Source organism: Nothobranchius furzeri, chromosome 13 (genome assembly GCF_043380555.1).
Source record: "Nothobranchius furzeri strain GRZ-AD chromosome 13, NfurGRZ-RIMD1, whole genome shotgun sequence".
Classification (NCBI taxonomy): domain Eukaryota; kingdom Metazoa; phylum Chordata; class Actinopteri; order Cyprinodontiformes; family Nothobranchiidae; genus Nothobranchius; species Nothobranchius furzeri.
In genome coordinates this window covers 55,086,834-55,103,316 of record NC_091753.1, presented here as the reverse complement: position 1 = coordinate 55,103,316, position 16,483 = coordinate 55,086,834, and the positions used below count along the sequence as shown (strand labels likewise).

Below are 16,483 nucleotides of genomic sequence, written 5' to 3'. Positions count from 1 at the left end.
AAGCATCATTTTCATCTTACATCCCATCAGTCATTCATTAATTCATTCATTCATTCGTTTATTTATTTATATTTTCTCCTCTTTTTAATGACATCCCATTCGTTCATATTGTGGTGACGGATCTGTTTATGTAGAAATAACGAGCGTTGGGTTCTGAGGCGTTAGTCGTGGTTTACAGCTGCGTTTGGCTCCAATAAGCTGCTGGTGTGTTGTTGGCGGCGCTGCAGCAGACGCAGCGTAAGGGCGCGTAGTCCACGCGTGGAGCAGGAGGCCCGGCTGGACTCCGAGGAGCGCGGGAGTTGGTCAGCTGTGAGGATCCCCGTTTATTCAGATCACACCTTTTTTGCACACGCGTCACACATTTCCTGAAGCGTCGCCTCAAAGGTTGATTCAGCGGCTGTTTGCTCGGAGGCAGAAAATATCACAAAAGGTTGTTGTTGTTGATGAGAGATTCTGCATGCAACACTAAATGTTTAACGGTTGCTGGTGTCTGCAGCATCATGTCAGATCCGAGTGCACGTGTCAGAATTACCGCATCAACTCTGCTGTTGATTATTTACTTACGAGATTCTAGCTGGGCCGTCGGATTTTTCATCTTCTTAGAGTCAAATTTTACTTAAAGCAACACTTTGAAACTTTTTCATGTTTTAAAATAATTTTCTTGAGCCAGAATGTGTTAAAATGACCCTTTACAGGGTTAAAGAAAGGCCACCCAGCCCCTCGCCCCCTGTGGCCAGAATATTCCGCTTGCAACTTCAGACTGGCGGCCGCTCTATTGGGACTTAGAAAAAATGGAGCTGACATACCTGGTGCTGCAGTCTGCTTCCAGCACGTTTCCTTCACGTTTTAGATCATGAAAACAGCTGATTTGTCTAATTTAGTGACGATCACTCTTGTAGACACTAATGAAGGCTGGCCGATGTTTCAGCTGTTAGATGAATGTGCTATGGAGATGAACGCACAGCTTTCAGTTCCACAAATGGACACTAGAGGGTGGTATAAGCATGCCAAAACTGCCTAGTTCTCTTTTAAGACTTAGTTAAGGTTCAGTTATTAACTAATTCGCTGCCAGAGTTTCTCACCGTTTTTACTGTTTTTTTTAAGAGTCACAGAACGTTTCGCGCTAGGATGATGCATCGACATATAAATATTGGACAATGGGTTTCCATAGGCTCCAGTAACACATTTTTGAAGAAAAATGGGAGGTGGCCACCACGGCCATTTTGACCGTGTCACAGGTTCCGTCAAGCCCAGACAATTCCACAAAAGGGAAGAGAGGTGGAGCTGAGGGTGGGGCTGTAAGGCTGGGATCAACTGACGACACCCGGTTGAACTAGCTACAAGCTAACCTGAAGCTAACCCAAAGCTAACGCGGAGGTGGGAGCTAAGCTAATGGAGGTAGCAACCTAGCTACAACCGGAGTTAACTGTGCACAACACCAGAGCTTCTGAGTCAGAGATACGCCGGGCTGACCGCTGGGTAAAACCGGGTGGAACACAGAGGTCTCCCGAGAGCTCCACAAGCCGATAGTCGGAACCCAGCTCCACCAACATGTTATATTTCAACCCATTTTCTAAAGTGCAGCATTATGTTAAATGCACTGGGTTTTACCCTATTACATTTAAATTTCATGGTTAAACAGTACATGTTAAAATCTAAGCTCAGCTCGGCAGTGACCTAAAATACATAAATATAATTTTACTTACCGAAAAATGAAGTGGAGACTCCTTGGACGCTCTATTAGTGCAATTAATGCCACAGCAAGTCATTTTGTCCAACAATTGCACAAATAATATCCCAAAAATAATACACAAACACAGAGACTGAAAATCCCAGAACAGTTTCCAGGCCAGACTGAGGCTCAACTGAGGCCTTTCCACAGAGCTAGCTCTGTGGTCACGTGGGTCTGATGCTCATTAATTATACAGAATTTTAGGCTTTTAATACACTTAAACAGAAGAGTGAGAAAACAATCCACCCCCCTCAGAGTTGTCATGAGTGTAAACTAGATCATTTAAACCAAAAACATGTTTTGGTACCAGGCTGTAAACATGTTAATTTCTGCTGTGAAATTGGTATTTTTAACATGGAAGTCAATGAGGATTTGCTCGCTTCTGACACCAGCCCCTAGTGGATGAGGGTGGAACTGCAATTTATTTCAATTCCGCGTTGGCCTCAATTTTTCACCCACATTCTGGGGGCTTGGGATGATGTCGACGCCAAAACAACCGAAACAAAGAGGAGACTCACCTCTTACATCAGGAAGAATTCGCACATATCGAGCGTTATCTGTTCTTTCAAAATCCGTTGTTGAATTGTGATCGGCAGAAGCTTTTCCGGTTCGCGCCTCACTTTTTTTTTTACATCAGCGGCCCAAAACGATCTCCTAACACATGGATTTTCTGCTTCCTGATCATGTGACGTGTGACGTACGCGGTTGAAGATCGGCTTTAGAGCTGGGGTGTTTGTTCTTACAGTGCGGGGGCTCGTCCGACGCCCACACAGTAAAAACGTGCAAATGACGACTATTCGTCAACGGTAGTGAACAAGTTAATGGTTAATCGACTAATGTCAGTTTAAGATTAGGTAGTCTATGTATCACTAGAGAAAAATCAGATATAAGAAGTCCGTTAAGGTTCCCATTTTTGCAATCAATGGTTAAGAAAAAAAAAGTCATTTTTTCATGCGTACTGTTATTGGCTCTTGTTCTCCGATCGCGTAAAACGACTTGATCAAGCCTTTCCTGCATTCCGCACTACGAAATAGGTAAAAGTATGATTCATGCTGATATCGTATCAGATTGATATCGGTATCGGCCATTACTGAAGGCTGCAATATCGGTATCGTATCAGAAATGAAAAAGTTGTACAGGGACATCCCTACGTCCCCCCCCCCCCCACACACACACACACACACACACTCACACCGCACCAAAATCTCATCGTTTATTCATCCTGCATCTCGCTCCCACTTCCTGTCCTTTGCTTTCATTGGGGCTCATGACTCGTGCACGTGGACGTGCACACCAAACTACTCTTAAAGAACATTCCCATGGCCTTATCTCCATTAAGCTTGTCTGCTGCTGCAGATGGGCCAAAGATGGCCGATTTTAATGTCAGCACATTCACTTGTTTCTACTTCTGCTGTGTTTATCCAGAACCGTTCGAGCTTCTGGGCGAACCTGTTGTTAAATGTAGCAGGCCCAGAAACGCGAGCGCCTCTCCTCTGTGTTCCAGGAAGTGTTTGTAATCTTAAAGAGACAGTATTTCTTTGTGGGGAACCGGATCTTTGTGTGTTTGTTCTTTCTTTCCTCTGTAGCATGAGATCCTGGCTCTGCGGTCCTGCTCTCTGAGAACGTTCCATTTAAACCCTTCCTGCCTTGCCTCTTCCTGCAGTGTGCCTGCTTTTACAGTTTGTGAAATTGACAAGAAGCGAATACAGAACCGGTCGGTTGTTTTTATCTAAGGGACGATGCATACTTACAGATTTAAGAGTGTATTTTTACTACAGGATTTCTCTTTATTTTGAGGTTAGAAAGACTCTCTGGTCTTGTTGTGATTCGACGACTCCGTCGGTTAAACGTGTTTTAGGTTCGCGCGAATCTAAGTGTTGGTGCTCGTTAGCCCGCTTCGATGAACAATCACTGTAGCAAGAGAAAAGGGATACTGTCTCTTTAAATCTGTGATTGGATGTATTTAAGCCCCGCCCACCTGGGATGTCAGGATTGTTTCTCTGCAACCCTTTGAGTGCCTGTAAAGGTTGATGATGTGTTTGTTAACACGGTTGGCTTCAGCGTAAAAACATGGAGGCCCATCAAACCCGTCTTCCTCGTCAGGTCCTCAAAGGGTTCTCGTTTCCTGCCTTGTTCTTTCTACCAGACCTTCCAAAAATGTTCTGTATTCAAATCTTTTCCCAGGAGCTCCTGTTTTAACCTCTTACTAGTCCCCCCTCCCAAAAATCTGCTGAACTAGTCTGTGAATGTGCCTTTTCTCTGGTCTCTGCTTCTTCTACGGGGGTCATGTTGGCTCTCGTGATTGTTTTCTCCCGTTTCTCCTGCCTCTGCATGCTCCTGTAATCAAAATGACTCTGGCATCTGATTTTTCCAAGTGTTAGTTTGACCAACCTCTTGTAACGATAGACCTCTTTCACACTACTTTGTGACTCTCTCTCTTTCTCTCTACTGTTGTTGTGGTAATAAACATTACTATTGGTATTGCTGAAACGCGTACCGTCTTTTCCTTTTCCTTTTCTTCTTCGAGACGTGGTTTGATGACATTAAAGCTTGCAGCCATAGATTCTTGTCAATTTCACAAATTGCTTTTTTAAAAATGCAAAGGGTCCAAGCAGGTGGATTTGTGAGTTTTGAGGGAAACCGTAGCTGTCGGCTAACATTAGCGACGAGGAGCTCATGTAGCAGCAGAGGTGTGTTATTAGGCTGGCCGCATCCAGGTTGCATCTGGGATCAAAACAGATCTGATCTGGGTTTTTGTCTCCAGTGGGAAATGCGCCGGTGTCGGTACAGGATCTGCTCGGGTGCAAGATCGGCTCGGGGTCCTTCGACTGCTGATGATGTCAAAGTAGTTGATTGGCTGAACATGAACCTTACAGAATTACGTAATCACGTTACGTTGTTATCATGTTACGTTGGTCCAGGCAAATTTTTCTGTTGGAAAGATGGACAACTTTTACAAAGAAATCCAATATTACCTCATTGAAAATACACTTTTAGCATAGAGCTGCATGTATATTAGGGCTGAACGATTAACTGCATGTGCAATTAAATTGCGATGTGACAAAAGGAGATTTTCTAATTGCAAAGGCTGCAATTTGGCAGCGAGTGGTTAGCGCAATGCTAATATACATGGGAAAACCCATAGGAATGCTAATGCTAATATCACTGATAACATTCTAACAAATTATGAATTAGAAACGTGCCAAATGATTACATTTGGAGTCTAATAGAAAGTAAAACTACCATCAATCAAATAAGTACAGACAGGTATTTTAGTAAAGCCAGAAAACTTTTAACTCCAGAGTTTTGGCTAGCAGCTATGAGCGTAACTGAACTACGCATGGACAAGACGTCAAAAACTCTAAACACAAAATACTTCAATAAACGGGACACACTTCTTTCCTGCAAATACAGTTTCACAGGTGTTGCTAATACCTATGATCCTTCAAGGGATGTGCTCAGAGAAGAGTTCAACATTATGAATAAAATATAGTGTTTTATTTTACAAATACCATTATAAACACAAACTTACGTCTTAAGAAACATTATTTTAATAACGAAACTGCTAAATTCTTTCCAACAGTATAGATGTGTAGTGTATTTTGTCCGAGTGGGTTTGCCGTAGTTTGACGTCATCGGCAGTCGAAGGACCCCGAGCCGATCTTGCACCCGAGCAGATCCTGTACCGACACCGGCGTTGTCGTGCAGCCAGAAGAGGAAGGAAGAAAAGCAGCTTTAGAGCAGCAGTAGGATGGAAATGATTCACCTCAGGCTTTAAAATAACAAGAGATGTTTTATTATACAGAATTATCCACAGTGTGGGCGGGAGCGGGTCGTTTTCAAAGATTCTCACTGTCAGGATAAAACAAAAATCAGCTGAATGCATCTTTAAAGAGCAGAGTGTGTGTGTGTGTGTGTGGGGGGTGTTTAGATCTGTTCTCACAGACAAAAATCTTAAAAGGAGAGGCGTGTCACATGCTTTCACTCACGTCTCCCCAGAGAAGGTGAACCTTCACAGCTGCAGGTTGGGTGGAGTAAAAGCGCCGGTCTGGAGCACATTGGAGGATAAATGTGATGCAGGAAAGCTTCAGCAGCGTTAACATCGTCGCTGAAAACGTCCAGAGGAATGAGCGTAAAGCAACATGTAGGCCAGCAGAAGTAAAGCATGAAGCTCTGTAGATGCAGACATATTCACACGTCTCACCTGCACCTGGGTGGGTTCCTACCCGACCTTCTGTCTGCTATTCCCGAGAACCATCCGTATGTCTGTGTTGTTTTTACAGAAGGCGACAACATGAAATTTGACCCGTTTCGGACATCGGCCCTCAGCACCCTGACTAGCTACGACTGGTCAGACTGTGATGAAAGTCAGCAGAATGAACTCAGAAGGCCTCAGGGTCCGGAAGGAGCTCCGTTTCCATCTTTAGTCCCGTCAGAGAAGAAGGAACCGGGCTTCGGCAGCACTGAAAACATCCCAAACGGCTCCATAACAAAGATCCCAGCCCCTCTAGCTGCAGGCGACGGCTCGGCCGCGGATGATAAGTTTGAGGCTTTTGCCGACTTTGACTCGGGTAACCGAGGCGACGAGGATGATTTTGGAGACTTTGCCAGCACCGTTTCTGAGAAATCGGACTCGCCTGCTACCTCAGCGGAGACGGGCTCAGAAGGACACCAGACGGACGTCTCCGAGGAGTTCGGCGCTTTCCAAGGGGACAAACATAAATTTGGCAAGTCCGACTTCCTGAAAGCCAGCGCTCAGCCCAAAGTCAAGTCTAGCGAGGAGATGATCAAGAACGAGCTCGCAACGTTTGACTTGTCCGTTCAAGGTGAGCCATCCTCATTCATTCGTTCTAACGCACGCTGTTGTTTCCAGAAAAAACATGGAAGCCTCTAAATCCTGTTTTAAATAAACCCAAAAAGAATCAAACTACTTTAGGGGTGATGACTGAATGAGCATGTGCCCTGAAATGGCTCCTTCAGCATCCCACACGTCCACCTCCTCTGATCTGTAATGGAGCTGTCAGACATCAGATGGTGGTGTTGCCATGACAGTCCAGCTCCTGATGGCGTAGCCGCTGAGATGGATCATGACGACTTACAAACCCATGAGCAGAAATGAACCGTAATCACTTTGAGGCCGTTCCTTTTTAGCTGCTTTTTATGTTCCACAGAATGATTGAGATAGCCCCCCCCCCCCCCCCCCCCCCCAAAAAAAAAACACACACAAGCCGTAAACCAGTAATCTGGTTGTGAGGAGGTTGTCAACCGCCTCACTGGGTGGTGTTGTAGCCGTCTCTGGGCACATCTACCTCCAGGATCCATCCGTCTGATGGACAGCTCAGACAGAATCATGATTTTGTTTGTTTGTTCGTCCGACGCTCGCCTCCTGTCGGGGACGCAGGTTCCCACAAACGCAGCCACAGCCTGGGTGAGAAGGAGATCGGCCGTTCGCCTCCGTCTCCCGCTCCAGAGCAGCCCTTCAGAGACCGATCCAACACCCTGAGCGAGAAGCCCACCCTGCCCATCATCAGGGACAAGTACAAAGACCTGACCGGGGAGGTGGAGGTGTGTCGGTGAAGCCAACGACTAACCGGCTAAACGCTGCAGAGCAACAGCTCAAATAAACAAATTCTGTGTTGTTGCAGGAAAGCGAGCGCTACGCATACGAGTGGCAGAGGTGTTTGGAGAGCGCCCTGGAGGTTTGTACTCCTTATCCGACTTAATTTGTTGTTCAAGTACCAAATAATTACAGAAACAGGAATGTGTTTACCCACCAAGGCGAAGGACTTGCTGCCCCATTCGCTGATCTAATTTTCCCTCAAGTCATTCCTTTTATAAAGCACTTTCAGACGCCAGACATGCAAGTGTGGAATCCACATAAGTAACAGTAAAAGTCAATAAAAGCAATTAAAGATGTCTTCTTCAGATGTTAAATGCATCATCAGCGTTTTTTAAATCTCCACTCAGGAAGTTGCGATAGTCGATGCCCGAAGGCAACGTGTTGGTTGGAGCAATAACTGAAAACACACGATGTCCCCGAGATTTGGGCGGTCCCAATTCAAAGTGGGCGGGGCCACAAATGCTAATTCCCCTGTGATGTAGAAGAAAATGTCTTTCTGACCTGGTCGTTTTACCGGTTATTTCCTCTGTGCGGCGAGCCCAGGCGACGGGGATTGGAGAGAAGTTCCACACCTAGCGTTCATATTCAAGTATTACAAAATCAAATCAAAGGTACTTTATTAATCCCAGAGGGAAATTAGAGTTTCAGTACACACAATTCAGAGGTCAGACATACATGGGCAAGACACATGACAAGAATTGGTGACTGTGGTCATTAGCAACCCTGAGTCGCGCTACCTTAATAGAGATCAGAGGGTTACATGAGGATTGGTTCAGGTGGAGGGAAAAAAAGGCACTTCAGAGTTAGCCTCCACAGGGAGGGCAGCTTTGCTCTGCAAAAAAACACCTCAGGCAACAGACTTCAGACAACACAACATAAGTGTCCACTAGGAGGGGTGGTGGGTTGGGACTATCCCAGCTTTAGTTCCTGCAGCCACGACAGAAGCAGCACATGTCACCTCAGTGTGGATAGGGGGAGGAGCATTGAGGGTTGGAGGGTTGCAGTAACCCTGGATGCTTCAGCGGCCTTCCCGCAGTCCCGCCCAGGCTGGGAAAGGAGACAGAGTTGAGTTGCCATAGCGACGGCACATTCCACATTTCTTCTGAGGGGGGGGGGGGGTGTTTCGTTGGAGCCGTGCAGGCTCAAGGGCGCCAGATTCCGATTAGAACTTGTTTTGGGGCCAGACAGAGATAATTTCCTCTCCGTCTTACAGTTTGTTGGTCCTCAACCTCTCAAAGTCCCAATAATGGACATTAATCTATCCCAATCCAAGCTGATTCATCCACTCTATCCTTGATGGCATCCATCTTTTGTGCCAATGAATGAATCTCCGCCAAAGTCCCAAGCTTACGATTCATCTAGACAATTATTTAAGTCTGTGAATTCACAGCACGATGCAAACCATCTCTGAGCTCCGGGATCCGGCCAATATTCCTCGCCAGCTCGTTAATTTTCCGGTAAGCCAGGTAGCCTCCAAGGCCAATGAGCAGGAAACCTGACACCAACACCACGAATATCCACACGTCTTCAGAGTCCTCCACAGACAGCTGAGATAAACAAATCAAGTTCCACTGTTTCCGGTTGACTTTTAGCACATCTTAAACATTTGATCATGTTTAGGTTTTATTATTCTGTTCAGGAGTTTCACTTTAGAAAATGGCGCTTTTTTCTTTTGCTGGATTTCAACCAGATTTTTTTAAATCTCCAATGCTGACTCTGATAATGACGAGCTCAACTGGTCAGTGTTTAATGCCGGCTCCCGTTCTCTCCACATTAAGGTCATCACCAAAGCCAACAACACCCTGAACGGCATCAGCAGCTCCTCCGTCTGCACCGAGGTCATCCAGTCTGCTCAGGGCATGGAGTACCTGCTGGGTGAGGAACCGCACACCATAAGCACATGTCGGCTGTGGAACCAGGAGTATGGATACAAGTCGTCTTGTTTCTGACCGTCAGGTGTGGTGGAGGTGTATCGTGTCACCAGGCGAGTGGAACTGGGCATCAAGGCCACGGCCGTTTGCTCAGAGAAGCTGCAGCATCTGCTGAAGGACATCAGCCGCGTGTGGAACAACCTCATCGGCTTCATGTCGCTGGCAAAGCTCGTCGTAAGAAACACCTGAATTCAATGACCTGAGAGACGTGAAAACAGCCAGATTCAGTCACACCGGCGTTACTGCGAGTTCATGTAGACGTGCTTCATAAAGGTCTGGGAGGTGGAATCAGAAACTCGGCCGAAACACAATCAGTGATGCATCAGTTCTGATGTTCATGCTGCAGCAAGGGCTGCTTGGATTTATTTTCTCATCCGTCGTGTTTTTCTGTAAAACAGAATCGGTTCCCATCCCAGCAGCCAGCAGACGTATCCGAGCCTCTGGCATAAACCAGTAACACACCAGTAGGATCAGTTTGAATGGGAGGGACAAAAAGCTCCTTATAAAGTTGATCTGTGTTAGCTTCTGTGTTAGCTTCTGTTGCTTTTGCAACAGGAATGACTGCATTTTACCCTGCAGCAGGTAGTAAAACATGGTGTGTGTGCGTGCGTGCACGTGTGTGTGTGTGTTTATGTGTGTGTGTGTGTGCGTGTGCAGCCGGATGAAAGCTCCCTGGATTTCTCCTCCTGTATTCTGAGACCCGGCATCAAGAATCCCAAAGAGCTGGCTTGTGGAGTTTGTCTGCTCAACGTTGATGCTCGCAGCAAGGTTGGTTTACACGCACGCGCACGCACGCACGCACGCACACACACACACACACACGTTGTACTCATCAGCAGCTATTTGTTTTGACTGTGAAACATTTTGCAGAAGAACGAGGGAAGCGCTATCGGACGTCTGTTAAAACGAGTATGAGAGTATAAGTCCTTCCTCTCCTGGAGCTTCGAGGTTTTTCTATCTTTTTTTCTGGTTGCCGAAGTGACGGGATTTAATTCTGCACAGCTCCTCCTGTTGCAGCTGCAAAATCACTGCATGCAATAAGAATAACACATCAAATGAGGTTAAAACAACTCTTTATTACTGACCTGTTTGTTGAGCTTTTCCTTCCTCACAGGAAACATAATATTAATAATAATATTAATAATAATAATGACAACAGGCTCATTCGCCACCCCAAGTCATAGAAAATAAATATTTTAATAAAGATGGAGGATCTGGAGCCACATGAGGCCCTCAGCCCCTATTTGAACAAGCATACGAGTGTTTTTATGTTTATTTTTATTTAAACGAATGCGTTGAGTGAATGGTTACAAAATAGAAACAAGGTCTTGCTTTAATTTTTTAGCTATTTATCTAAATGAACGTATTTAAAGGGTCATTATGGAAGTGTGACAGCCAAAACATGTATAGAAATAATAAATGTCTTCTTCATACATTCTCCTGCAATGCCCTGGTCCTGTAGAATGAGCCCTGGCATTTTTACTGTGATTGCCTGTTTTTCTGTAAAATCACAGAAAAAGAGAGATGCTCGGGTCGAGCAGGCTGCTTCATGCGTGTTCACGCTCAGGCATCGCCCGTAGCATTTGCTATCCGTAGCTTTAGCAGCAGAGAGAGAGGCAGTGCCACTTTGTCGCTGTTCCTAACGCCTAGTGACAAAGCTAGCTACATTTCTGAGGACCCTTAGCTACTTTCTGTAGAACTTTCTTCTAGATATTTCCTGCTAATTAGCAACAAAATAGCCATTTTCACTCCGAACCGTTCTTTGAACGTTGTTTCAGCTGTCATCAAGGATATAAATGTTACAGATACCAAGGACGTCACTGGAGACAGCTCACCTAGTAAGACATTGGACTCTCGTGTAGAAGACCTGGGTTCGATTCTGGATGTGAATATAATTTAGTTGGAGTAAATTTTTTACATTAATGGTATATTTTTTTTACAGTAAGATGCCCAAATTTTTATTTGAGACTCGCCGAACGGCATTGAATTCACAGATAAAAAAGATGTGGGTTCAACTTTCATTTTGGAACAATTTTTCAAGCAAGGGAAGGGAATGATCTGAGCATGCAGGAGGACTGACCCATCATAAACCTTTGTCGGCTGTGCTGAAGAGAAAGGTACAGAACCACATTATTTAATTAGCTGTGTGTTCTCCTGTCCTCTGTCCTCCGGGCCACACACACACACACACACACACACACACGCACACACACACACACGCGCAGGACTGTCTCAGCTGTTATTTTTGTTAAGGAGTGTGCACGTACAGTATGTGCACCTCGTGCACGAGCCTACTATTGAAGCTGCCATTATGCTTTTGGCCTGAGGGGGCAATCGCGAGCATAAAAATTCAAAACTCCGTAAAGTCCCTTTAATCAGCGTGGAGCTGAGCTGCTGTGAAGATGGGAAGGTTTTAGTTCATCTGCAGCAAATGTAGAGTTCCTAGAACAACAGCTGTAACTCAGCAAGAGAGCGGCAACCTGACACCTCCGTGTTTAGTTTACAGAGACGTAAACTTAGGGTTAGGGTTGGTGACTCCATATTATTGTTTCAGGCCCGTGATAAAAGCTGATCTGCTCTCACGGTGATTGGAAAACGGGAGACAAAAAAACCATGAATTGCACTGAAAATCTCTCAGACTGTGTAGAACGGACCGGTGCTCAGAGAGCGATGAATATGTGAACTTTTATCCCAGATTCATGCTGGAAAACTTCAGCTGGAACGGAGAGGAGGAAGCAGCTTTTCCTGTTTCTACTGTACCTGCAGCAGAAAACATGGGAGGCTCCGAGTTACAGGAGGAAAAAACTCAGTTTTATTAGCTATCTGTAATGGAAGCTATGGTTTAGTTTATAGCTGCAGAAAGACTGACAGCATTTCCAGTTCAGGCGTTTCTAATTTGTGCCCCAAGCTGTGAGGAAGGAAGGTCAAAGGTCATCAGGCTGCTCAGGTGGTTGTCCTCCAGATTTTTGGAGCTGATGGAAGTGAGACAAGAGATCTATCACTTTGGCACCTCTGGGCTGGCTTAGGATGGGTTCCTCAGGAAAACCGGGGTTGTTCCTCTTTACTGCTACCTGCTCTTCCTGCTAACGGCTGTGTGTGTTTCTAACAAGGGTAGTATGGTCAGGGCAGTGTGTGTTCTCCTCTGCTGGCGTGGGTCATTAACGTGTTCTCAGGCCCCACCGCAGGTTCTAAAGGACGGCGCGGCGGCGCCTCCTCACCCCTCTGCTGCTCAGATGGTCCAGGGTGTGCCTTACGCGCACACACACACACACACACACACACACACACACACACACACACACACTAGGATGGGATTAATAATGCCTCTTTTATTTATGTTTTGAGCAGAGTGAATGCAAGAATCCTTTCAGTGTTTAATGAAGTAAAAGAAGCTCTCTGATTGGTCCATTGTCCTTCCGTGAAGACGCGCTGATTTGTTGAGACAGAGAAGACGATCAAAAACCAACGATGTGATGTTTTTAGTCTCTTGTTGTTCCTGTCGGGTTTTCTGCGTTCATGTAAGAAGTCGTCGTCTTCGGGTGAGACCGGAGGGACGAGACATCCATTAGCTCCGTCAGCTGATGGCGGTGAATGTTCCTCAGATCCAACACGTTTAGTTATTTAAGCAAAACATGAGGAAGGAGCTCCTCAGTTACTTTTCTAGTTTATTATTTATATATTTGTGGCAGCTTCACATTTTAAAATGTCATTTTTATCTTGTTAAGTTTTATGTGTGGACTCCCATCAGAATTTAGGTTATCCACAGATGAAGGTACCAAGAAGCAAAAAGAAGGAACAAAGAATCTCGAAATGTTACATTTTTGTCTTTTTACTGAGTTTTAATGTTTTTTCTGTTCATTTAGCTTCATTTGCTTAAAGAGCAAGTCACCCCCTACCAGAGTATTACTCCACTCCCACTTCCTGTTTGAAAAATGCAACAAATGCTGTTTCCTAGCAGACCGAGAGGGCGGAGCCGCTAACAAATACACACACACACACACACACACAGGCTCACAACGACATTGTGACATCATATGGTACCAGCTAACGTTCTAGGGTACCTCTTAGCCAATAGCGATGGCAGATTTAAATTCAAATGCAGTGCAGAGTTTTTACCTGACAACGGCACGACACTGACACTTCTAGGCAGAAAATTTAAATTTGAACTAAAACGCACTAAAGTGCAACACTATTGACTACTCGTGTCTGCGGCACGATTAGACACACATTTATATAGTTTATCAGATAAAAACTTGATTTGGGGGTGACTTGCTCTTTAATAATACTCTTAGTCTCCCTTTAAACTCACGTAAATCAAGATTAACTGGATTGTCTAACGTGGATTAAAGGTAGAGAAGGAGAAGGTTTTGTTGCCACTTTGTGGAAATGTGCAACTCAGAGGTCCCGCCCCCTTTCTTCCTAAACCACGCCCCCAGGAAAGACCAACGCCCAGTGCTCGTTCCCGAGCGTTCAGTTTAACGTTTTTGACCCGCTGTCAGAGCAGCTTGGTGGCAGGGTTATGATCCTGTCATTAAGAACAATGATTGGGTGAGGTTTTTCAGGATGGTGCATTTCAGAGGAGGTTATAAACATTCCTTTTGGTTTTTGTTCAAAACATTTCATTCATTGTGTGTGCGTGCGTGCGTGCATGCGTGTGTGTGTGTGTGTGTGTAACTGGAATTCTAAGATGAGAAATGTGATGAATCGGCTGTCCTGGCTGCTGCATGGAAACATCGACTCTGCTGACTGCTTTTGGGTTCACAGCCTCAGAGTAAAGAGGTTAGCCGTCCTTCAGCCGTCCAGTCAAAGCTGGTTTTATTAGGCCTCATGCAGGTGAAGCTGGAGGAGGAGGAGCGGTGGATTTATAGCCACCCCCCTTTTCCCTGCACATCCTCCTGCGTGCAGCTTTGCAGGAACAAGTAGGCGGGGCCACAAAAGGAAATGTGAGTGAAATGTGAGCGTGCGAGGAAAGACTGAAACGTGGAAAACCTGTCGTTAGGAAGTCTGCGGAGTGCCTGAGCGTTCAGGCAGGTGGAGATGTATCCGACTTAATGGCTTCTCCTGCGGAAGGGCACGATTCACAGCTCATGGCTCATCTCTCGCTCCAGGTTCATCTCCGTTCATTTCACCAGGGACGCCACACTAAACTGCACACCTCACACATTAGACTCAGCTGATTGCACGCAGAGATGTTGCAGCTGCGCCCAGGGGAGAGGAGCCGCCGGGCATCAGGGTCACACCGCCACCTTTCATCTCCAGTTTACAGAAGCAGTTAGAGCGTATCCCAGCATGCCTCGGTGTCCTTTAAACCCACCAGACTTAAGATCAAGTTACTGAGTCACGCTTCTTCTCTTTCCTTATTTAACCGTTGATGATGGATCATCACAAGTCTGGTTAGAGCGAGACTTTTCACCTGACCCAGTCACGTCTGTGTTCTTCCTCTCAAAATGGTTTTCTCTGTTTTTGTGAAGCTTCCCGGTTTCTCCGGATTTGTGAAACGGGAAGGTGTAAAGGCTTGTTTCGTTTGCCCTCACGAGTTGGAACTCCTGACTGGGAACGCTGATCCCGTATTTAACTCCAAACATCGTAGAGCAGAAACCTGCCGATCAGGTTCCTCTAACTCTGGAGGTCCAACTTTGAGCTCAGATGAAACAACAAGAATTGTCGCTGGATGCTGTTTGATGTAGCTCCGGTTTGGGTGCAATGACACGAGGATGCTATCCTACATCAAGGCTCGTTCTCCTCGCTCTAGCGTAAACTCCAGTTGGGATAAAACCGGTCTGAGCAGCTTTCGGATGCACCTGCTGACAAACACCTTGATGTAGGAGGGCTCCTGTGGCGTCTTAACAATGAAACTAAAATCCGTAGAGGTGGTAGATGTGCGGCGTAAACGCCTCCCGTCCCCTCCCCTCCCCTTGTGTACAGCTCAGCCTGCTAACGTCTCACCTCCCCCCTCCCAACAGGCTTTTAACTCGGAGACGGACAACTCCAAGCTGCCGTACGGCGGTCATCAGTACCACGCCAGCTGCGCCAATTTCTGGATTAACTGTGTAGAGCCTAAACCTCCAGGCCTCATCCTGCCTGACCTGCTCTGAGCTGCCATGGCAACAGCGGAGGAGTGGCCGATCGCATCACACTGAGGAAGCTGGAAGGGCGTTTCAAGTCACTGGGTCCTCTTATATTCCTTTTAAATCTCTCTTTCTCAGATTTTATCATTTACAGATGTTTATTTTTTGGTTTTATTTTAACGATGCGTGTCTCTTTCACATCGAGGTCCCCTGGGAAGGTCGTGCTGCTGTTTTAACCGATCATCGCTGAGCGTAATGTTGCAAAAGATAATTACTAAGAGTTCTGATCTAAATTATTAGATGTGCAATATCATCAAAACACTGGCTAAATATGTCTGTGGAGTTTTTAACGTCCCTCTTATTTAAGTCCCGCCTCCCTTTGATCCCTGCGGAGTCGTAAGTTTTACTTGAACTGTTTGTGTGGCGGGCAGCTCCGTTTGCTGAGATGATTTTAAAAATACTCAAACTCGCTGCTGTATCGGAAGGCAAGTCTCTCTCTCTCTCTGTGCGTTGCATTGAATTTTCTGCTTGAATGTCTTTTGCACTGTTCAACAACAACTTCAACACTTTGGGGGTATTTAATAGTATTGTATAGATATTTAGGGACAAGGGAATAAATTAATGGATCTTGATGTAAATGTTTATTTTCTGTGTTGATGTTTGGAAAAGTCTAGAAACCATCTGTGTGTGCTTTAATTAAAGCTGATTTTTTTGCCTCTATTGTGTCACGCTGTATTATTGTAAATATCAGTTATATTATGAATATGATAGAATAAACAGCCATGCTTACAGGTTTGCGTCTGTTTTAGAGCACCGTCTTTACTCGGCCCGAAGCAGATTTACTGAAAAAAAAAAACGAGTGAATGAGACGTTTAAAAACCAAGCTCACTGAGAAACTTTTTATTTATTTTTAAAATTTGCTCTGAGTTTCACGTGTAGGTGGAACGCGACAATGGTCATCCCTGCATTAGCCGATAGAAAACAAAAACCACGCAGATCCCGTCTTAGCTCACGACAGGAAACGCTGTTGCTGGTCCAGGAAACAGCAGAGCACGTCTCAGCTAGCTGTTAGCATTAGCAACTCCACAACACAGCAGAGCTCCTCCAGGCTTGTTACTAACGTCTGTTAAAC

The 16,483-nt window shown here is 45.5% G+C and overlaps 1 protein-coding gene across 7 annotated transcripts in view; it reads left to right on the top strand.

The window, feature by feature from the left end:
- synrg (synergin, gamma) overlaps positions 1–16,069 on the top strand; it is a 38,503-nt gene extending 22,434 nt beyond the window's left edge. For all 7 annotated transcript variants that reach the window (XM_015950952.3, XM_054742433.2, XM_015950953.3 and 4 more), the window contains 7 exons: positions 6,016–6,558; positions 7,134–7,297; positions 7,378–7,431; positions 9,131–9,227; positions 9,309–9,457; positions 9,941–10,051; positions 15,247–16,069. In XM_015950952.3, coding sequence (XP_015806438.1) covers positions 6,016–6,558; positions 7,134–7,297; positions 7,378–7,431; positions 9,131–9,227; positions 9,309–9,457; positions 9,941–10,051; positions 15,247–15,378 — 1,250 coding nt within the window. In that variant the 3' untranslated portion in view covers positions 15,379–16,069. The remainder of the gene's footprint in view (positions 1–6,015; positions 6,559–7,133; positions 7,298–7,377; positions 7,432–9,130; positions 9,228–9,308; positions 9,458–9,940; positions 10,052–15,246) is intronic.
- Positions 16,070–16,483: the final 414 nt, after the last annotated feature.